The sequence below is a fragment of the Clarias gariepinus genome, chromosome 12 (assembly GCF_024256425.1).
Source record: "Clarias gariepinus isolate MV-2021 ecotype Netherlands chromosome 12, CGAR_prim_01v2, whole genome shotgun sequence".
Taxonomy (NCBI): domain Eukaryota; kingdom Metazoa; phylum Chordata; class Actinopteri; order Siluriformes; family Clariidae; genus Clarias; species Clarias gariepinus.
This window is the reverse complement of record NC_071111.1, coordinates 14,089,516-14,112,455: the sequence shown is the minus strand read 5'-3', so window position 1 is coordinate 14,112,455 and position 22,940 is coordinate 14,089,516. Positions and strand designations below refer to the sequence as shown.

The window sequence follows — 22,940 nt, the reverse complement described above, 5'->3', positions numbered from 1 at the left end:
TTTCCCTATGAAAACTGATCTGTCTTGTACTATACTGTATATATTTTTTTACAGCCATGCATATATTCTCCTGTAAAGTTATTTATTTATTGTTTTTTGAGTTATGTATGGAAATACTGAATGATTTTGTACATATTTATAACACAATAGGTACAGCATATAATATGGTGACGGTAATATGGTGATGGTAAGACTTATATACAGTACTGTGTATATATGCGTGTGTGTATATATATATATATATATATATATATATATATATATATATGCTGTTCATGAGCAGATCATTTGGATACTGCAAGTTGGATTACAATGAGCAGGTTAACAATATCACTTTTCTCACTTTTTAAATGATTACACATATAATATATGCCATATTAATTTTTAATTACATTTATGTCAATAGCACTTCAAGGGGCTAAACAGAAGGTAAAGCAAACTTATGTCTAGATCCTGGCCCTTATTACTTTCCCAATGCAAATCCACTCTAATCAGTGTCCTAAGTTACTGTCTCAAGTGGCACCTGTTCTTAAGACTTTAATTTTGGGCACAAGTGTATGTGGTAATGGATTTCCGTCCGTGCCGCCGGGAGTTTATTCTTCGGCATTTTGGCTGTGTTTTTGGTGTGGCAATGCGTGCGATAGAGCCGCCTATTGTGTGTGCATGTTTACTGCTCGACCCCTCCTGTAAATGCTCATTAATTTTGTCCCTTCTCTGCAAAATCATTTCCAGCAGAAGCAATTCAGCCTCTGTTCCTTTCAATTCACCCAACTTGTCAATCATCCTCCGGTGCAGTATCCAGCAGAATGGAGGTGTTATATTCCACCAATTATCATGTCATATACTCGAAAATGTAAATGAACGTGTGTGTAAAATTAAATTTATGGGTTGTCAGTGAAGAATAAGAACCAGGAGAGCAATTACTTATCTGCTTTCATCTTTCAAGCTCTGATACGTCAGGCAGAAAAGCACGCCGTTAAATGCAGGAATTAGCATTGTGCAGGGCTCCCAGTGAATGGGTCGGGGCCTTCCACTTTGCCTTTTTCCTCTCGCCTCTTTTTGTTTGGAGGAGCGATGAAATGAAGATGATTATCATCCATCTCTCCACTAAAAAGCTAATGAAAGGCTGAAAAGCGCTTCCTGACTTCATTTGTTTGCTGTTTTCTCTCTCGTTTTGTGAGGGTGGGCTTCTTGCTCAGTGGCTCTGAAATGATTAAGAATCACGTTTTCCACTCCCTGCCTGTTTTACTGCACATAATCGGACTGCAGAGATAAATAAACTAATACCTCATTGTTGTGAAATTTACATGTTTATTGCATTCAGTGGACTGTAGAAGCACCGAGGATTCTTTTGTTGTTCACCAAAAGTTCATTTGAATAGACAAATAATGAGCGTAATGAGAACATCTCTTGTGCTTCTATGCTTCGGTCTTTGTATTGTCGTTTAGTCCGACACAGAACCCCAGTTGAACCTGGGGGTAATTACACATCACAAATGTGTCTTAAGGTTTAATAACATTGAAGGTGTAAGCATACATTTGCATAATTACATGCAGCTGTTTAATTTGTGAGTTTGTTGCATTATTCTTTGTTTTTTTTTTTTTTTTCATTTCTCTCCTATCACTTTCACATCCCCCCAAGAGTGTTAGAGCAAGTGATATTGTGTGGTGTATATGTGTGGGGGTATGCACACGTGTGTGAGCATGTGTGTGCATGCGTCTGTGTTTCAACTCCTCCATGGCAGAGCTTGTTGAGTTTTGGGGCCAGTCTAATGAAGAATGGTGCTTGGATTTGTTTGAATATGAATATGAATGTGCAGTGAGGATAGAGTGTGACCTTCATCTCTGCGACTCAGTTCATCAGGATTAGTCAAGCTGGGCGATCAGGAGCGCTAATGCATAATGACTTCTAAAATGAAAAATGTGTAGTGACCATGCAAATGTCTCTGCTAATCAAAGAGGGGAACCTGAGCCAGGGCGAGCGAGGAGAGCAAAACAAGGACGTGTCAAGGCCCCGAGAGCTCGGATGTATGGAAAGCAATCAAGCAGCTTGATTAGACGTCGTGAGGAGCACCCGTGTCTCTACAGCCCTCGACACAACCACACACCACGCTTACACACCGTGGTCCACCACTCGCTTCTCTTACTGACCAACACTGATACATATTGAGTGTTAATATTATACTATAAATATACACTGCTAATAATAAAGTGTTAAGCTAAGCTTTTCAAGGTAAAGTAAGCTCGTCTGCAGTAAGGTATTTTTGTTGTTTTTTATTATTTATTTTTTTTTTATTCACAAAAAACAACTGTCATGAATGTCATGTTTTGACATGAAATGTTTCCATTTTAATATTTGTGACCAGTTATACATACTGTAGGAAGTTGATTTACTCGCTGTGTAGATTGGTTTGTCTCTGAAACCACTGCTGTCTAATAATAACCGTCAAGAGTATGGGTTTAAAAAGTTTTTTTTGTGCAGTTTAACAAAAAAAATTTTTTTTTCAAATGTCAAATGATGATAATGTCTAGAAGTAGAAGCAGTGTCGAAAAGAATTAAGTTTCTGGATGTTTGAAACCTGAAAATATGTCAACTGGTATTAAGTAGAGAAAAAATAGTGAGAAAAAGAATAGTGGATTGAGCCATTAAATCTAAAACTCTTTTTTGATTAATTCTTATACTATATATACGTGTATCTAGAAATACTCATTGAAGGAATGCTTTAATCATGCTCCCCTAACCACTTGAATATGGCCGTGCCAACAAAGAAGAAGAACTCTAACCTGTGATAACATTACTGAGCTTAGACCGGACCAACTTAAACTGCATCCAGAGGCTTATATATATATATATATATATATATATATATATATATCAAATGAATGCATAGCATGTATCTTTTTCTGTCTTGTCTTTGTGTAGGTGCCAGTGTCAGTGGCCATGATGAGTCCACAGGTCATCACTCCCCAGCAGATGCAGCAGATCCTTCAGCAGCAGGTCCTCTCGCCTCAGCAGCTCCAGGCACTTCTACAGCAACAGCAAGCAGTCATGCTGCAGCAGGTATGCATGTTTATAGTAAATACGAAGCCATTCTGCCTAACTACCTAAATGTTACTCATAACTCTGGTTATGTGTAATTTGTGAGTAAAGTTTCAAATGCATTTTTATTTGCTTGAAGTTCCTACAAAAGTTGGATTTTTTTCCTTCTTCTTAAGAATGCAACACAGTTTCTGGCTGCCGTTTATGCAACATGAACAGGCGCCGTAGCACTCCTACTAATGTTCACTCTGTGAGCCAGTGTAAAATTATAGGCTCTTTAATATTCAAATGCATTCGAATAGTAAATGAATTAAATTGGCTGTCAAGGTTTTGCCACTTTGTCTAAAATGGGAAATGTTGGTTTTCTGTTATTACGTCGGAGCTGTTTAGCAACGCTAAGTAATTCTTTGCATGTGTCAAGACTATTTATTTTAAATATCGAGTAATCAATTTATTGTGCTCAGCTGCAAAATTACCCTAAAAAGCATCACATTTTTATGCACATAAATATGTTCGTTATGCTCCATTAAAAAAAAAAAAAACATACATAGGAAAGGACAATATTCTATAAAGAATAAGATTGGATTGCCTTGGTATATTTTTACAAGACACAAATCTGCTTTTTTTCTGAGGAAGTGGTAAAAACAAAAAAAATTAAAAAACAAATCAATATTTCAATATTTAATTAAAAATATACTGTATATTAAACCAGGGAAGAAAGCTAGGAAAGCTAAATAATTGATAAGAAAAATATCAATTGCTTCAGTTTTACAGTAGTAACTCCAAGATTAACTCACTGGTATATGAGTATTGCCACTTGCCACTTTTCTGCAATCCTCTCAGAAAAACATACTGTGCCATTGTATTGTTAAATATTCCAAACCGATATCAGCTTTCTATACGTATATACACATACTGTACGTTAGTATATGCACCCTTCCTCCAATGCTCCTGTTCTTGACATTAGATGAGGGAAACAATAACGGACAGGCGTATAATTAGGTGTTTTCAGTAGGGACGTCTTTCAAGGACTGATGCAGTAAAGACATAAGTGAGGCTGACAGGAGAGACTTCACTATGCCCTGGCTTCACTCACCAGTCTATGTAGAACTCGACACTCAAATTTAGACCTCCTCCTTCAGAAAGTTCTTCTCATAGTGCTGGAAAAGACCTCACTCATTTAGCTAAGACGAACTTCATTAACAGACCTGAGTGACTTGGTGCTTTTTCATCTAAAGGAGACGTGGTACACGTTGAACACAGTTGCTCTTCATGGCGCTGAGTGGAAGTGTGGTAAAGGCATTAATTCACAGTGATGAATCTACTCCTCAGAGTGCTCCTCGGCATTGCACTGCCTGTCAGGGCATCAGAGGAAAAATATATAGTGCATGTGATTAATCGTTCCTGCTGGAATATCATGCAGGATCATTTAAGGCCCATATGGAGAAGTGCTAGACTACTCTATCAGGGTATTTATGCAAGACGGGTTGAGGATTTTATTTATTTATTTTATTTTTTTCAGATGTCTGGTAAAAAAATATGTTTGTGGTAATAAAAGCTAAAGCTCCCAAAAGATTACTACAAACTGCACTGTCAATTCAGTCGGAAGTGCGCTGATTGGACTGCTAGCCTAGCCTCCGTTATTAGTGCTGCCGTTTTATAGCTCGGGAAAAAAAAGCCACAGAAGTGTTTTCACTCAGTGCTGTATGTGACTTTTTTTTTTGTCCATAGCAACACTTGCAGGAGTTCTACAAGAAGCAGCAGGAGCAGCTTCACCTCCAGCTTTTGCAGCAACAGCACCCCAGCAAACAGGCAAAAGAGGTACAGCGTAATGACACACTCTCACATGCACCCACACACACATTTTAGTGACTTCAGTGACAGCGAAAAGTTGCACTACAGTCAGTCTCAGCATTAAAGCCAGTTTTGCTGACTCCGTGCAAAACACTGGGAGGAGTCATGATTTTACATTAAAGGAAGCTTCTAATGGCTGCTAGGAGAGCTCAGTGCTGACAGTGTAGTATGGCAGGCAGACAGACGCAGGCTTTGGCAGGTGTCAGGCTGCTAGAGGATGCAAAGCGAGAGTGCTGTTAAAGGCTCGGTGTAGCACACAGGATGGGACAGACGTACACAGGGTCCACTAATTAAGGAGGCAACGCTGCCGGTCTGGGCCGACGAGCCTGAAAAGTTCGTCCATGACACGCTCATAAATCACGCTGGCAGTCCGTTTACAGACAGGGAGAAAGGGGGAGAGAGAGAGAGAGAGAGAGAGAGAGACATGGGGCGACAGGCATCAAAAACAAAACACAGCACATGGGGGGCCCCAAATCCAAACAGAATGTGTTGAAGCGGTTAAATTGATCAGGTATATGGCAGATCCCACACAAATACACATACACACACACACACACACGCGCAGAGAGAGAGAGAGAAAGAAAGAGAGACGCACACCCTGTCTCTTCATCTCTTTCTTCCCATGTCCCATTATGCAGAGCCGAGAGGAAGCAGGCATGACCTCCCGAAGGCTTTGTTTCTGTTTGGATTTGTGAATAGAATTTCTTCAGGCCTTCACCATCAAATATGGAATAGAAATTGCTCCCTTATTTCTCCCGAGGCACAGAGGCCAATCCACACGCCTCGCTCCATTATGCAGCCTGTTTTCCAGTGAGCGCATCACAAGTTGTGCTTTCTCTGTACCTACCCAAACCCACCCCCCACCCACCCCCCCCGCCATAAACTAAAACAGAAAGGTCTTCCACAGCAGAGAACGTGTCCGAGGTTGAAGCGCAATGTGTTGAAGAGCTCCTCCGGGGCCTGCTCTACTCTACCCGCTCTTGTAATTCCAGGCAAAAACGGGAAGTTTTCTTCCTCTGACTTGAATACCGGGTTTATAATGTATTCCGACAAGAGAAGAGAGTAAGTGCTGAAGTCTTCAGAGTGCCAGTGAAAGCCCTTTGCTAGAGATCCTAGTTTACTAATAGACCTCTGGAGACCGAGTCCGCAGAGAACCAAAGCTTAGACATGTTTAAAACTGGCGCCTAAAACCCGGTAATACATTCAGTATCATAGAGCATATTAATACTATAGGATGGGAGACTTTGACAGATACAAGACTTCAGCACAGGAATGTCAGTCACATGATACGCAGTATAAAAAATATATGTAAGCTTTTCATTCTCAGGTGTGTGTGCTTCTTCGAGTCAATTCCTTTTATGTTTTTATGTGAAAACACTGGTGTATTGTAGGCTAGTCTATCCAACCCTATGTATAGCATATTCAATTCAATTCAATTTTATTTATATAGCACTTTAAACAATGGTCATTGTCTCATATCAGCTTCACAAAATGAAAAGAAAATTTATGGAAGTGTGTATGAGTAAGAAAAAATGTGTTTAGATAATAATGAGATTGTGAGATGAGCAAACCGAGGGTGACAGTGTCAAGGAAAAACTCCCTGAGATGGCAAGAGGAAGAAACCTTGAGAGGAACCAGACTCAACAGGGGGCCCATCCTCATTTGGGTGATAACAGATAACAGGTTATTATATAACGACAACATGTGTGCTAGGCTGCTGTAAGTTCTGTATAACAGAAGTTGTCCAAGGTATCATGGAGTCCAGTTCAGCACAATGATGCAGGTGCAGTGGATCACTGGAAACTCAGAGCAGCATGTGTAGATCCAAACCATCAGGAAGCAGAACCCAGCTGGAGCTGACACAATCTCCAAATGCCTCGGGATGGTTAGAGAAGGGAAGAACAGGTGGAAAAGAATTAGCGTAGCTGCCATTCAGGATATTAGCATATAGTCAGTTATCACAGGTAAGAATTGCTAGACGATTCGCTTGTACTAATAATACAGGAAAACATAGTTTACTCAAATCTACTTTGCAATTAAAGCCCAAGGACAGTCATCATTTTATTCTGGTTAAAAACACAGTGTCCAAGGGCAGAATTTACTGTAGCAGGGTACCCTCTGCTCCAAAACATTCATTTCAATTCAATTCAATTTTATTTGTATAGCGCTTTTAACAGTTTTCATTGTCCCAAAGCAGCTTTACACAATCAAAAGAATTATTTAAGTTTGTATGGAATTTGAATGTGTATGAATCAAAACATCACTTTGTCAAATATACAGCATTTGCTCATTCCAAGATGGAACAACTTAGTCAGAGGGAAGAATTTGTTATTGAGGTGCTGCCATATAAAAAAGTAAACACAGATGAGCTCAGGTTTTGTCTGATTATGCGTCATTACAGTAAGACCTCTAGGACAACGCAAGGAGCCAGAAGGTTTTAATTTTGGATAAACTGCATAGCAACATCTTTAATAATGCTTTCTATCATGTCTGTCATTCATAAACAGACAGAATTCAGCGATATATACCTGGTTATATGAATATACGGTACATAGTACAGGGAAACAACAAAAATCCCTATACTCGCCCCTTCACCATCGATGTAGTGAATATAAATTAATCTGACAAATGTTGGAATATAACCTTAATCATCCATTTCTGGTTTTAAATAATGGAAAAATAGTGTGTATGTGTTCTGCTCCCACGATGCTGCCCTGTTTTTCTGATGTTGCTTGTTGTTGTGGATGTTGTTGTTTTGCTCTGCCTTATGTAAGAAGCAGACTAAGCTGGCAGTAAACAAGGCAGAGGGAGGGGGACCTGGGGCTGACTGTTCTCTCTCTCTCTCTTTTTCTATCTCTCTTTTCTTCTCTGTGTGTGTGTGTCTCTCCACTATCTCTCTTCCACTCTCTTTAAGCCTGCTGCCTCATAAGCACTAATAGACCATTTAAAATGCAAGATAATTAACTAGCAGCAAAGGGGGAGGAGATTTACCCCTTGCCCCGCCCTTGCTCATACCATACACTCCTCAATCCCTCTAGCATCCTGGAGAGAGGTAGAGAGAGGTGTATAGAGGGAGAGAAAGAGAGAGAGAACATGAGGGGTGGGAGAAAGGGATGAAAAGAAGCGAGCAGTAGTGTCATATGTATGTTGAGCTTCCACTTGCTTGTTAATGTGTGTGATTTTGTGTGTGTGTGTGTGTGTGTGTGTGTGGTGTGTGCACTGTGTATCACACTCTCACTATAGCAACAGCAGCAGCAGCAGCATCAGCAGCAGTTAGCGGCACAGCAGCTGGTCTTTCAGCAGCAGCTCCTGCAGATGCAGCAGCTCCAGCAGCAGCAGCACTTGCTCAGCATGCAGCGGCAGGGCCTTCTTTCTCTGCCCCCAGGCCCAGGACAGAGCGCCCTCCCTGCACAGGCTCTCCCGCCAGGTAAACCCGCCAGATCACGTGACTCCACTCACATGCTCTGTCTGTGCGTGGCTCTCTCTTCCGCTCTCGCTCCATGTTTGTCTCTCCTCACGTTTCCTCTTCCTTGTTGATCTCTTGCTATCTGTCATTCGCTTTTCTGTCACCTCGTTTCTTCTGTCTGTGTTTCTTTCCGTCTGTCTTCTTTTTCAGGGTTAGTGCCTGTGTTTGCATGCGTTTTGTTTTTTGCTCTGTCTCTCTCTTTCTCTCTCTCTCTCTTTCTCTCCCCTCCTCCCTCGCTGCTCGGTGGTGGTGTTATTGTTGTTGTTGTTTACTGCCTCGCGCCGCAAGCCCAGAAAATGAAGAGCTGCCATTTGCTTTGGCTGGAACGAGCACCCGGTGCTGCATTCGTAGATAACAAGAGTGGCAAACGGGTCTTAAGTGCAGACTGTTTGGAACGTTGTGACGTAGGACTGTTGTTGTCTCAGCTGAGGGATTACGTGATGATATGACTTTGCAGACAGGAGCTTGTTTGTGAGGCTATAATCGTGGCTAGATGAGTTCCATACTGCTGACAGACGAGCACTTTCGGATTCTACATTCAGAGCAAAGACATGAAGGTGCAAGTGGATCTTTTTCCTGTCTATCTACAAATGCTCAGGCACAGTGGAGATATGGAAAGTATGGATGAAGAGCAGGACACTCAGAAGGACAGCACAGGTGCACCTTTTCTTATATTCTGCTGGAGCCAGTTTTGCTTCTGTCTGTTTTTAAACATGGGCTTGGATTTCGTAAGGAAAATTATGACTGGAAAGCGACAGTTGGATTAAGTGAAAATCATAACACCGTCAAACCAGAAGTAGTCAGCAGGTTTACTAATGAGAGTGAAAGACGGACAGGATGTGTGCATGCCACTTGGCTAGCTTAGTACTTGGCATGTTTTGTGATCCAACCTTAACAATCATGCAGACAGCAGAAAAGCTAATATAGAGACCTAACATCAAGAGCAAAAATGATCATACGGGCAGCAGAAGATATTTTTTTTAACCTGTCAGTGGAAAAGCAAACTTAAAACCAAGATATGTGGTTTATTGATGTCTTCATATGTCTAAACATGTCTTTAATTAAAACGATAAATATCGATCCAGATACTTTACATCCTTTACACACTTTCTGGAACATACCTGTTCCAACCTGTACGTGTTTAGGAATGTGGTCAAGCACATTGACTGAGCTTGATTGTATGTGTGTGTGTGTGTTACAGCAGGCCTGAGCCCTGCCGAGCTCCAGCAGTTGTGGAAGGACGTGACCAGCAGTCACACCATGGAGGACAATGGCCTGAAACACAGTGGCCTGGACCTAAGCACCACCAACTCTTCCTCCACTACCTCCTCCACCACCTCCAAAGCTTCTCCGCCAATCACTCATCACCCCATCTCCAACGGCCAGTCCCCGGCCGTCAACCCACGCAGAGAAAGGTATCTCCACACATACTGTACATACACACACAATCACACGCCCATATTCACAGATTAGTTCACACAGGGATGGATTACGTAGTAATACGCCGCTTAGCAAGTAATTGTCACTGTGCAATGAGTGTTGTGAGTATCATCACTTCCGAACACTGATCATAACGAAAAATAGATAACTATAGTGTTGTGTGATTATTTTCCCTTTATTTATTTTTTTAAACTGTTGTTTTTTGGGAGGGGATTATAGTAGTAGTGTATTTTGTCTGGTGTATTTTGTAACTAAAATCATATTATGCACTATATATTGTACATATTGTTTGTATTAACCATTTTGCTTACATACACCTAGATGCTTTTAACCTTACTTACACTTATATTTCCTTACATCTTCCTTCTAGATCATCTATTCATACATGCATGAATAGATGATCTAATGCATTAATAAATGCAAACCATGCATCCAAACATTATCCACAGGCGGCTGTTTAAAGATGTCATCAGAAAGAAGAAAGAAAAGTGCTATTGTTTTTGTCCCCATTTAGAACAGGAGAGACATATTTATTATTAAGAGAAGAGCATGCTATTATCTTGTTTATTTGCTCATCAATACTGTATTAAAGCATGTGCAGTAATCGTGGAAATCACAAAAAAAGCTCCCTGGAGACGTAGGGATTGTGCGTTGTTGTATAGACCGTTATCAAATTAAATGAAAAGCAAGGAGGTGCATCTCGCAGGAGCAGGCAACAAACAACCCCTTACTGTACACGAAGCATTTCGCGCCTGCTTTCTCTTTCAGAATTACCTCAGCAGCTCAGGCTGTCATGTAAACAGAATACTAGATGCAAGTGTGACATTTCCTTGCTGTTTATCCATGAGATGGTCCTTTTGTTTGCCGCTCTGCCGGTGTGAAACAGCATTTTGCATTTCTGTCTACCTGCTCCATACATTATTCAGGCTCCCGCTGCCACGCGAGACACGCAGAGCTGCAGCCACGTCTTCGCTGTTAGCGCAGGTGTTGTGTAATTAGGTTAAAGTAGATAACATCTGAGTAGCTACTTAAAACTTGCTCCGAAAAAAAAAAAAAATTAGATAGCTTTAGTAAAAGTCTTACACTAAATTTAAAAAGAAAAGAAATGGCAGAAAGCACTATGTTAATGGTTTAAAGTGTCCCATGGCCTCCCATAATGATTGATGGTGTGGAATTGTCAAAGCCAGCTGCTTACTAACCGGAGCTGATCGATTTAGCCAGAGGAAACCAGTGAGGTCTTTGTAAACGCACACACATGCAAAAAGACCTGTTGAGCCTCTTAGCCTTTATTCCTCAGCCCTATCATCTCATAGGTAAGTACAGACTGCTGACCTTTGTAAAACTGCCCTTGCCCTTAAATGTGCAGCTTATGCTATTACTTAAATCGTGATGTGATTTTAGCACCGAGTCCTAGCAAACTTGTTAACAATACACATTTATAATCAGCACCAAGAATACTAAGAAAATTATTTTGGTCTGCGTCGGTGGTCAAATAGAAATTCATGGTCCAAAAATAAGATATGTGACAATAAAGGCTGTATCATTGCACATGGTATCATTGTCATTTTCCACTTGTCTGAAAAGGATGTCTGGTGTGTAATTATAATAAACAGTACAGACAGTAAAATCATGAAGAGGCCGCATACATGATTTTGCAGCTTTTCTTACCAGCCAGCCAGCCAGCGGTGTTTGTGCTTTTTCTTTAATTAGATCTCTTCCCTTTGATGCCAGAACCAGACCCGATTGTCACTGATTGCGACATAACAGAAATCTGACATCTGACAATCTGATCTTTCTTGTCTCTTTGTCTCTTTCACTCTTGCTTTTTCTTTCTGTCTTTCTCTCTCTGTCTATCTGGCTCTGACTTTGACCCATCATCTTAGCTCGTTACACGAAGAGACTGGAGCATTACACTCACACTCCCTCTATGGTCACGGAGTGTGTAAATGGCCAGGCTGTGAGAGCATCTGCGAGGACTTCGGACAGTTTTTAAAGTAGGTGTCTATGATTATTTGTAATAGTGCAGCAAAACTATACATAACATTGTAACTTTGCCATAGATAAGTGTGAGGATCTTAATATTTGCAGCTCACAATAAAATGTTTGCTATAAAGCCGCAAACAAGTACAGATCAAACTGACAGAAAAAATTTACTCAGACATTTCCGATGTTTAATTACTCCAATTGATGTTCTCTAAAATAGCAATTAAAGAAAAAAAACTGCAAAATGCACACAGAATGTGTTTTTAACACAAGCACTGAAGGCGCTGAAAGATTTCACAGTCGGTTGAAAAGTGCAAAACTTGCGTAGTAATACTTTAGACTGGCTTTCAATATTATATCAGTCAGTCTGTTAGAGACAGAGCTTTGGAAAGACCGTCAGTTTTCTGTACCAGCTGTGAGAAATGCGTGATAGGATGGTGAAAAGTGCCAGCAGCTAGTGGCAGTTTGTGTAGCCATGTTATCCCATCACAACGGGATACATTTAGTGTTGTCATGGTGCAGCCAATGGAGTGAAATGAATTCTTCATGCTCCATCAACAATTTAGTTAATTAGCTCATTTGTAATTGGCCTGCTTTGTTGCCGGGATGTTAGTGAGGGCCATCAAAGGAGAAGGTGTTTGCCGTGCAGGAGATTATAGGTTATCACATTGCCACTTGGAGACGAGTGCCTCGACGTCGGAAGACGGAACGTTCATTTGAATATTCTAATCAGGTTTGTTAATTAACTGTGAAATAATGATCCCGCGCGCATTATGGCGGGGTGCAAATGTCCACGTCAGTTCACATAAACAGCGTTTGAAATGAGGGACATTTTTCATCTCTCCTGTTCTTTTTGTAGATTTAAGTAGCTCCAGGCATTAGAGTTTGCTAGAGTTAACTGCAAACAGAACAAAAATATGGATGACGCTAAATGTAAAAGCATTACAATGCTTTTTTTTTTTTTTTTTTTTAGACAGGGCCGTCAGCTTAAATAGGCTTTTACATGCATAAATTAAATTTACTTACTAGGAAGTGTAAAACATTTTTTTGCAATCTTAAGATGATCAAATAAATATGAATACATACAAAGTGATTCTAATCTTTCTAAATCTCCCTGCCATGACCTACATTATAAATTATGATCATCAACTTCATTCTAAACTTCATTGCGTTTAGATTATTAAGTGAAGGCAGAGGCACATACCTTAAAAGAAAAGCTACATGTTGCACAGTAAGGCACTGCTACAACTGTGTGTGTGTGAAGCAGCACGTGTTTCAAGTGTGTAGCGCCGAAATAAGCATGACGCTCCCCTGATCATTCCCTGACTCAGAATCTCCAGTACAGTAAGCCTCACCTGAACCCCCCCTCCACAAAGCCAGTGTGATCTGAGCCATCGAGATGGCGGGTGTCACCGTGCTTTGGAGGAGCTATTGTCTGTGTCAGGAAGAGGCTTTTAATGTTTTAGGCGATGGCAGTCAGTGGCACGCATCATCCCAGTACACACGCCTAAAATGGTTTACATAAAACAGGTGTCAGAATCAAATGGTACCTTTGAAGGCTTTGGCAGGCGGCTTGGGGTTGTAGCTGCTGGTGAAGATTTTGCAGTGTGCGTTTAAAAAAACTTGTCAAGATCAGCATTTAATAGCTGTTCAGTATTCTTTTAAGTGTTTCTCACCTGGAGAGGTAGCCTAGAGGTGCCTGGCACCTTACATTAGCTCTGAAATTCAAATGGAATATCACTGTGTGTGTGTGTGTGTGTGTGTGTGTGTGTGTGTGTGTGTGTGTGTGTGTGTGTGTGTGTGAACGCAAGTGGGTGTGTTTCAGCAAGATATGTATATTTATGCAACAGAGAATGCATTATTCTGAGAGCTTCCTGTGCTTGTGGTGTGATTCAGGGCAACTTATTTGGGGAGTATGTCAAATTAAAAGAAACGTATAATAAATTCATACCACCCAAGTTCTGCTCTCCAAATGCAGGCAAGTTTATTATTATATTAGCTGTGGATTGCTGCCCTACTTCTCATATTGGGTTTCTTTCAGGTGTGTGTGTGTACTGTATGTGTGGAGCACAAAAGGGAAAAAGTATGATGCGTTTCATAGTTTTTTTTTTTACGGAATATTTTGCAGTCCTACAGTACATGTGTGCTATTAAATCTTCAGTAACATCCTCAGTCACCATTTTTCCAGCTTTAACTCTAAACCTTATATAATATCACATAGTATGCCTAATTACTGGATGTACAGTGCTCTATTTTAGTTTGTACTTTAAGAGCTAAAAACAGCCGGGATCAAATTCCTTGTGTGTGTCAACCTACTTAGCGAATAAAACCCGATTCTGATTCTGAATTACTGTACAGTACATAAAATAACATTAGCTGGGTGGAAACAGGTTCACAGCTTTGCTCAGGTTGTAGGCATGTTACAGGGCTCACAGTTTAATGCTCAGTCCTGACGTACAGTTACCTCACTGTTGAATTTAATACTGCTTAAAACTTATTTCCTTCTGTTGCTCTGCACCCCAGTGGCTCTTACTTGGCCCTTTTTGGTGTCTGGGTGTCACTCTGCTGCCCAGACCAGGCGACAATGCTATGTACAGTACTTATCTTTAGACTTTTTTAAGATTCGATCATCATTGCCTCCATTTAAGATATTGTTGAAAGTATTATTGCGGTATTTCTATAGCACAGAATGCTAAATGCAGTCAGTGACAGAGTGGATTGCTCCTGTCAGTCTTTTTTACAGAGTGCAGTGCCATCAGAGCTCTTATTCCCTCTCTCAAAACAAAAATCAATATGCCTATAAAGTGACCCATAAATTACAGGCGGCTCCAGAGATGTTTGTTCAGAGCTGTCTTTGTGCAGACGGCCTCTCTCATCCTCTCCTCACCTTTCTGTTTGAACTGAGCCCACCGCCTCTGCCTCATTAAGAGGTATTGGTGACTCCGTCTAACCCCAATCTCTCTCTCTCTCTCTCACTCTCTTTCTCTCTCTCTCTCTTTTTCTTATATACACACATACACATTTTATCTCATCTTTAGATGCTTCCCATCATGCATTTTTTTATTATCATTATTCTAATAATGCGTAGTACATATTAATACATATGCGTGTATTAATGTGTATGTAACATAACTTACTACTGACCTTGCACCAAAGCCTTTCTTTGGCTCAAAAAAAAAAAAAAAAAAAAAAAGAATCCGGAATGCTGATGCTAAGGAGAAAGGAGTAAGTGTCTTTGGGGAAAGCAGGCACTTGGCCCTTTTGAAGCAGCTGTAATTTATGACATCCGCCATACATCAAGTGCATAAGATAGCATTATGAGCATTGAAATGAAAAGGGTATTTGCAACATTAGTTTCCCTCTTCCCTGCGAGGGACATGATTAAATGATTAATGAAATGCCCCTTTGCATGCGCATTCTGAAACAGCAATTAGGCATGGGCTGGAGGGAGCCACCAGCTTTTCCCAGCCCCTCTCTGTTTTAAAGCCATCTCATTTTTGATTTATAATGGAGAATATCTGGGCATTCAACCTGAAATGGTTACAAAAGCAGAAATGACCATGATGAAATGAAATGATTTAAAATGGGGCATGGCTGTAATTGAAAGGTAGAGGAGCTATTGTGCTCTTAGATGCCCTCCACTTTGATTGGCGTGTTTTGGGAGGGTTATGAATACATTGTTATTTTGCATATTGCACATAAACAATGGCCTGCTTGAAATGAATAGAGGAAATGCATAGCAGTGTGTGTATGTGTGTGTATGTGTGTGTGTGTCGGTGTGATTTAAGCTCACTCTAATGCACTGGAGGCTGTACTGTAAATGATCATTGAAGGGTCTGCAAGCTAACCTATAATTACAGGAAAGAAAGTGGCAGCTTTGGCATTTCATAACCATGTCTCCTCAAAGAGCGCTTTGTGGGTTTGTCACCAATGATAATTTAGATAGAGGCTCATTACCGAACATCACAACACTTTTAAAAACCTTTTCGCCTCCATGCGTTCGCCGGAATAAAGGTCTATTTTAATGGCGAGCTTCTTTTGTGTCCTGCAGACAAAATCCAATCAAGGAAAACCGTCATTGACTGCTTTTGCAGTCCGTCGTTTTTTTATTATTTTTTTTTCTCACCCCCCTTTATTATAATGAAGGGATGAGTAGATACATTTAATACGTCGCCTGAATAATGCACCCTTCGTAGGAGGCGCTTTTTAAATGTTACTCAAGTTAAATTGCGTTTATTGTTTTCCATAAATGAAGAGGACAAAACCACTCTGTAATGCCTTTTGTACGCCAACATCCCTTATAAGCAGTGCTGCTCTGCATTTAGATGACAGTGCCCCTATTGTAATTTGTAAATTGTAGTTTTCACTTTTTCATCAGGAACACTCCGGAATAGAGATCCTTTAAAAAAAAAAAAAAAAACAGTGTGCCAGATAAGGAAAAAAAATTTACAACACACAAAAACACACACATGCACATATGAAAAGCCTACATTATTCCTCTGACATGTAAGCGTGACTATGTGTAATAGGTTGTGTTGTGTAATTGACCTGTCTCCTTTTGTTTTTAGGCACCTTAACAGCGAGCATGCTCTAGACGACAGGAGCACAGCGCAGTGCCGGGTCCAAATGCAGGTGGTACAGCAGCTAGAGATACAGGTACCTCCGCTAACATTTGTCATCACCTGAACATACACTGCTACTCTAGTGGATTTAGCAAAATACAAGAAAGCTATTCATTGTCTGTCAAGTTGAATCAACAACACCTTCCAGCGATTTTCCATTATTTATTATTTTTCAAAGAATAATTCCACGTTGATCATCATGAGTGAATCTTGTAAGAAATATGACACTGGCATTTTTAATTTAATTAGGATTTGTGCTTATTTTCCGTGCTGTCCAATTAATATACACGCATCTCGAGCTGGTCGGTGTTAATTAAATGCACTTTGCACCTGACGGAAGCTCTAAAGAGGGCCACTATTTTCAGGAGGTGGAGCGTGACCTTATTAAGAAGTCATGCTGGCAAGATAATGAGTGCAGTGATTGAAGGACGTTATTACTCAGAGCTGCGGCCTGCTCTCCTGCCAGCACAACACCATCTTTGTCTTCACACCCCTGTCAGCTGTAATGCACTATGGGAGAGAAAGCATGGGTCACCCCATGACACTGAATCAGGAGAGATGTAAAACAACAGGTTTTCTCTTAATATTAATTACTAATGTCCAAGTTACAAATTACAATAGATTGAAAGCAGAGTGCAATGACGACTAAAAACAAAGGGGAATGTTCTCTAGTTTGTGCCCAAGGGTCTAAACTTAACTTTTAAAATGATGCTCCTAACCTGTAAAGAGTTTTATGCTCTGTGAATTTATCCATATTTATATTAATCTGAAAGAGTGAGTTTATGTGTAACATGACAAAAGTCTTCCACCTTCATTTTTCCCCTCGGAAAGCACCCCGAGACCAAAGAGGCACGACCTTCCGTGCTTACACTGTGACCAATTACAGCAGTGTTGCTGTTTTCCATCATGCTTTTTTTGTCCTCCCTTTTTCCGGTTTCTTTTTTTTTTCCATCCCTCCGTCAGTGGTAATGAGGCACGGATCAGAGTGAGGATACAGGCTGCGTGGCAGAGTTCAGCACGCTGTGCACGGTCGCAGGCTGGTCTCTGTCACTCGCCGTGAGCTAGATTGATGATAGCGGATGGCCAGGGCATTAACTGGAGCTCAGAGGGAGCGGGCCAAAGCAGCTAGTCAGGGAGGCGGGGTTCGCCTGGCACTCTGTTTGTGGGACCCCTTCACCTCTTGGCAGCTGCTGGCTTCAGTCCAGCCTTAACTGAGTCCACAGGACTTTGCCGAGACGCTTAGGACCCTCTAATTTATGGCCTAAGTAGCTTGTTACTGTCAGAGCACTGCTGACCTAAATTCTTCTATTGACAAAAAGATGAAGTGCTATTTGTTTTTTCTCTGACCTCACTGCACCACACAGCTTCCCACCACAGACACAAGGAGCTGTTCTCTTCTCTTTTTATACATGTATATTTTTATCTCTCTCTCTTTCGAATCTCCTTTCTCATATTAACTTTCTCTGTTTGTTTTAAAGTCCGTGTCTGTGAGGCTTAAAAATCCAAACTGTGCATATGCAGGATTCATTACACTCAGACAAGCTGAATAACAAGATGTATGAGTATAGTAGTCTGGGGAAAATCACTCATTTCTAAAACCGTTCTATTTTCTTTCTTCCCAAACCCCCCACCCCCCAACCTCTCTTTTTTAACAGCTTTCTAAAGAACGTGAGCGTCTTCAGGCAATGATGGCCCACTTGCACATGCGGCCCTCAGAGCCCAAGCCATCTCCTAAACCGGTGAGTGCATATTGCTCTACATTCAGTAAACAGGGCGCCAGGCCAGCAGATGAGCTCTCTAAACTCCGCCGTTTAACAGCATTGAGAGACAAAGAGGGAGAGGATGAGGAGAGAATGGGATTTGTAATGCCAGGTTTCACTGCTCCCCATCAGACTCAAGCAGGGGGAGACTGGGACAACAGGGGAGTGCATTAAATCATAGCCTCAATCTGAGGCAAAAAAGGCCCAGCCATTATGGCCTGATGGCTTTAATACTGCAAACAACCTGTTGGCCGGCAGAAGCTGTTAAGCTCTGTGACCGGAGGAGCACTCAAAGGGACCACAGGCCAGAGAAGACGTTTTATTCTGAAAACAAACAGCTCTAATGATAGATGGAGTCTGGCGAACCAGATATGAAACGAAACAACCAGCAATCTGTAAACAATCTGAAAGGTATCGGGAAATTCACACTAAATGCCGAACCAAAAATGGATTTTAAATCTTTTTCAGTTATATATCAAATAATAAAATGAAAAAATCAAACATAAAATGTAGGTGTAATCATGGTTCATAGAAAGTATTTACATATAGACACCTGAGCAAAAAATAAATATTTTTACACAAGTTATTTATTCAGCGCTCAATATTTTGTACCGGAATACATAGTGTGTTTTTACCATTTACTACGTGCCTAATTTGAATGGCATAATTTTCCTCATCACCTCCCACCATATAAAATAGATAATCACAAGATAGAATAATTATCCTGTAGATCCTCCAGGAATCGTCTGCGCCCCTCTGCCAATTTATTATTCACTCTCCCTTTTTTAATCTTCAGAATTCCAGCAGCTTGGTTACATCTACACTAATAAAGAATTTCAGCCTGTAATCCAAGACTGCATATGAATGAATGCTATTAATGAAGTATTACATTACATAAACCACACATGAAAAGGCTGCTAATTGCATTTGATGGTGAGCAATTAATGGCTGATTTTTAAACGAGCAGTCTAAGTTTTTTTCCCATCTTTTTTTCTTTTTTTGTGTTTGTGTGTGAGTTTGTGTATGCATTTATTTCAGTGAATCTCTTTCGGATATTTATATTTTTACTGGAAAGCATGTGAGCGTCATGTGTAACATTTTTAAAATGTAAATACATTATAAAGGAGGAAAGTATAAATAGAAAATGCACAGATTTCCACCTTTTGCATGCAAAGGATTGAGAAAGAGACAGCCCATAAGTTTGATAAATATTACTAGTGTGAGTTTATTAGCAGGGCAAAATGAGCCCTGTTGGTTCATCACTGCATCCTTAACAGCTATCAGTAGCCCAACAAAAGGTGCAGGCGTGCTGTCTATTATATGACCCCATTTATGCCCTGAATGGCACTTCATTAAATGTTACCTTTTGGCCATGCCATGGATGGCTGAAAATCAAAGTTACCAAGGTTGCAAGTCCTGAATAATGAGGGTTTTTTCCCTCTCTCTCTTCTCTCTTCTCTCTCTCAGCCAACCTTGAATATATATTCAGATGAGTGGAGGTGGTGAAGTGCTCATCCCTGCCTCTCATTCACTCCTGCTCAGTTAGGCTTTAATAAATTCCATTTGGCAAATACGGGATTGTGTGCCTGCAAACATGTTACGCTTGTTGCTGTAACCAGGTGAAGAGAGAGGGGAAAAAAATCTTGTCTTAACACTATAAATATACATGCCCCGCACACACTCGCTCTTAATAGGATTTATTATGAAGTGCTCTTTTTTTGCTCAGTTTGATGGTGTATCAGACGCCTTTGTTGGTCCCGGTGTAGAACAAGTAGCGCATAATTACTGGTTGATATTGTGGTTTTTGCGGCACGCAGTGTACAACAGTGAATGGAGGATTAAGAGGGAGGTCCATTAGAGCGGCAGCCCATTGCCGTGACCTGACCTCGGCTGAATTATATGGAGATTCCTGCATTATACACAGAAGAGTGTTCTAGTGAGAAAATGATGCCAGTAGAGGCAACCATTATCAAAGTGTCACGATGGTTACAGTAAGACAAAACAAAAAAAAAATGGCCACAAGCAATGGGATGTCATGAAAAATATCAAGCAGAATTATTGTATAGTACATGGAGGCTTGCCATATCTTGCAAAGAAAAAAAAAATCGATATGTCAGCAATAATGCATGTTTATCATTAAAGTCGTATTGATGTACTGTAGATACGGCCACTTCTCTAAGGTGCAATATTTCTGTAGTGAAGTAATTGATTTTCTCCTCTATGACTATATAGTGCTCATTGTGTTGGCACTATCTCATTAACATGAAGTGGAGTTTTAATGATCATCTATGTAAACAACCGGCTGTAAATGAAACAGGCAACCTGACATTTCCTACTATTCATCAACACGTGCTATAAATGACTGTTGATGCCCAACTCATTCTTCCCTCTGTCTTTTCTGGAAAAATAGTCCACGATTCACTTACCCTTTTATCCATAAAGAAATTTTGAGATTGTACTGGTATCAGTCAGGAAATATAACATAAAAACATGAAAAGAGTGGTCTATTTAAAACAGTTGGATCCTGAAAAAAAAGTGTCAGGGTCTTTTAATATGTGTTGGTAATCCAGGTGCTTCAAAGAAAATAACAGGTGGTAACTCTCTATCAGAAAACGTTCACTCTCACACACACAGGCAGGAAGCTCTTGTGGGATAGAGATGGGTTGAGATAACACAAAGGATCATCATTAGATAATCTTTAACAGCGTGCTCTAATTAGAATTCTTATGATACAGTTTCATCCTGTAATTAGTGGAGATTGGCTGTTTTCTCTGCAGCTTATTAGTGTGAACACAGCTGTACGGCAGAATCTGTTCTTATTTGTCTGAGTCCTTCAAAACTGAAAAGCTCTCACGCTCTCTCTCTCCTTCTCTCTCTCTCCTTCCTTCTCGTTTTTCTCAGTTGAATCTAGTGTCAAGCCTGACCATGTCGAAGAACCTGCCATCGGTGTCACCTCCGAACCTGCCACAGACCCCCACCACCCCCACCACCCCTATCACCCCACTGAGCCAGATGCCCCAGGTGCCCTCCGTCCTGAGCCCCGCCAGCGTGCCGAGCATGGGCGCCATGCGCAGACGCCACTCTGATAAGTACTCCATGCCACTATCCTCAGGTAAATACAATAAGCATGCGCAGCGTTACTGTACGTTCATCTTCTGTTTGGATACACACTCATCCCTCCCGGTGTGTTGTTTGCTCCAATAAGAGGCAGCATCCAGATGAAGCCCTTTTATTTCATTCCTTTCCTCTGTGCAAATGAGACAAATATCATGCCGTACAGTTCCTCAATATTTTATGAATGTTAATTACAGTCAAATTGAGAAATGATACAAAATTCATCACATTTTAGAGGAGCTGTGTGTTAAGCTATGTGTGTGTGTTAATAATAAAAAAAAAACTCTTTTTGATGTTTATATTTACTGGACTTGCATGGAGGGGGGCATGAAATATTCAGATGCATACAAAATATCTACACGAGCACTAATTTCACGCACATGTTAATGTTTAGGATTTTTCTTGAGAGGGATTAATTAAAAATGCATTTTGTTGGACATGTAAAACCAAGATTTCATGTGCAGCCCCCCCACTCGTTCTCTCCTTCACTTTTTAATTTAAATAAATCCTAAGTGAATTTGCCCCCTTAAGGTATTCAGTTAGCATTTTTTTCTTAATGTTTTTAGTATATTTATTTATCCTTGAATTTTTTTTTTATTTATTCTGTTGCAGAAATAGCCCCAAACTACGAGTTTTATAAGAACGCCGATGTCAGACCACCGTTCACATATGCAACGCTCATCAGGCAGGTGAGTGGAAAAATAAATTAGCTTTTGCCTGATTAGATTAGAATTAATTGCTGCCTGAATTAACGCTACGCCGGGGTGAGAGTGGCTAAACGAGCTAATGTTCTTTGATGCCGTCTTGTTGCAGGCTATCATGGATTCGAAAGACATGCAGTTAACGCTTAACGAAATCTACAGCTGGTTCACGCGCACCTTTGCCTACTTCAGACGCAACGCTGCCACTTGGAAGGTAACACTTTTTACTTGTTTTCTCTTTCCTCTTTTACTTTTTTACCATCACATTCTTTTCCTTTTACCCTTTCTCAGTCTGTCCACTGGATCGAGACGAAGGTCCAGAACGGGCATTTATTTACTTGAAACAGATATATAAGTATCGCCCTCCCTTCTTTTTAACCTGGCTATTGAAAACGGCAAATTTCATCTCTCTCTCTCTCTTTCTCTTTGCTCTAAAAAATGACAAGTGAAAGAATAATTCGGCCTCTGATATCGTTTTCTAATTTGGTGCAATTAATAGCTGAGACTTGGCAGGGAGGTGTGCATTCTGACACGCTAATTACTACCCAGACACTCAATCATCAGCACCTTTTGTTAGATGCAGTGTATTACTCCTTACTCTCTTTCTTCCTTTTTCTCTCTCTTGCACGCTTATTCTCACTCACTCCCTCACCACCCCTGCCACCCCCTCCCTGGCATATTATTGGTTAATTAGTTTGAAAGATGGCTGTTTGCCTTTCAGATGCAGTCTGAGGTTTTTTTTTTTTTTTTTTTGCACCGTTGTTAGGTGGTTCTTTGTATGCACCATATCTCATGTATATACAGCGGGAAGGAGAGGTTAAGGCCTGTCCGACACTAAGTAAATGCTGCTGTCACTATGGAAGCGTTCTTTATTTACCAGGACAAAGGCTCTCATTTGTATCCCTGTCCCAACAACTACAATGTCTGCCTTTTCTGTCTCAGAGAAGACAAGAAAAAGAGA

General features: G+C 40.6%; 1 protein-coding gene across 9 annotated transcripts in view; it reads left to right on the top strand.

Annotated features, from left to right (window-relative positions):
- foxp2 (forkhead box P2) overlaps positions 1–22,940 on the top strand; it is a 95,193-nt gene that overhangs the window by 61,638 nt on the left and 10,615 nt on the right. For 6 of the 9 annotated variants that reach the window (XM_053508763.1, XM_053508759.1, XM_053508766.1 and 3 more), the window contains 10 exons: positions 2,923–3,060; positions 4,771–4,860; positions 8,137–8,320; positions 9,561–9,774; positions 11,683–11,793; positions 16,351–16,438; positions 18,060–18,143; positions 21,066–21,276; positions 21,891–21,967; positions 22,092–22,193. In XM_053508763.1, coding sequence (XP_053364738.1) covers positions 2,923–3,060; positions 4,771–4,860; positions 8,137–8,320; positions 9,561–9,774; positions 11,683–11,793; positions 16,351–16,438; positions 18,060–18,143; positions 21,066–21,276; positions 21,891–21,967; positions 22,092–22,193 — 1,299 coding nt within the window. The remainder of the gene's footprint in view (positions 1–2,922; positions 3,061–4,770; positions 4,861–8,136; positions 8,321–9,560; positions 9,775–11,682; positions 11,794–16,350; positions 16,439–18,059; positions 18,144–21,065; positions 21,277–21,890; positions 21,968–22,091; positions 22,194–22,940) is intronic. The other 3 variants (XM_053508767.1, XM_053508762.1, XM_053508764.1) reach the window with 2 other exon arrangements.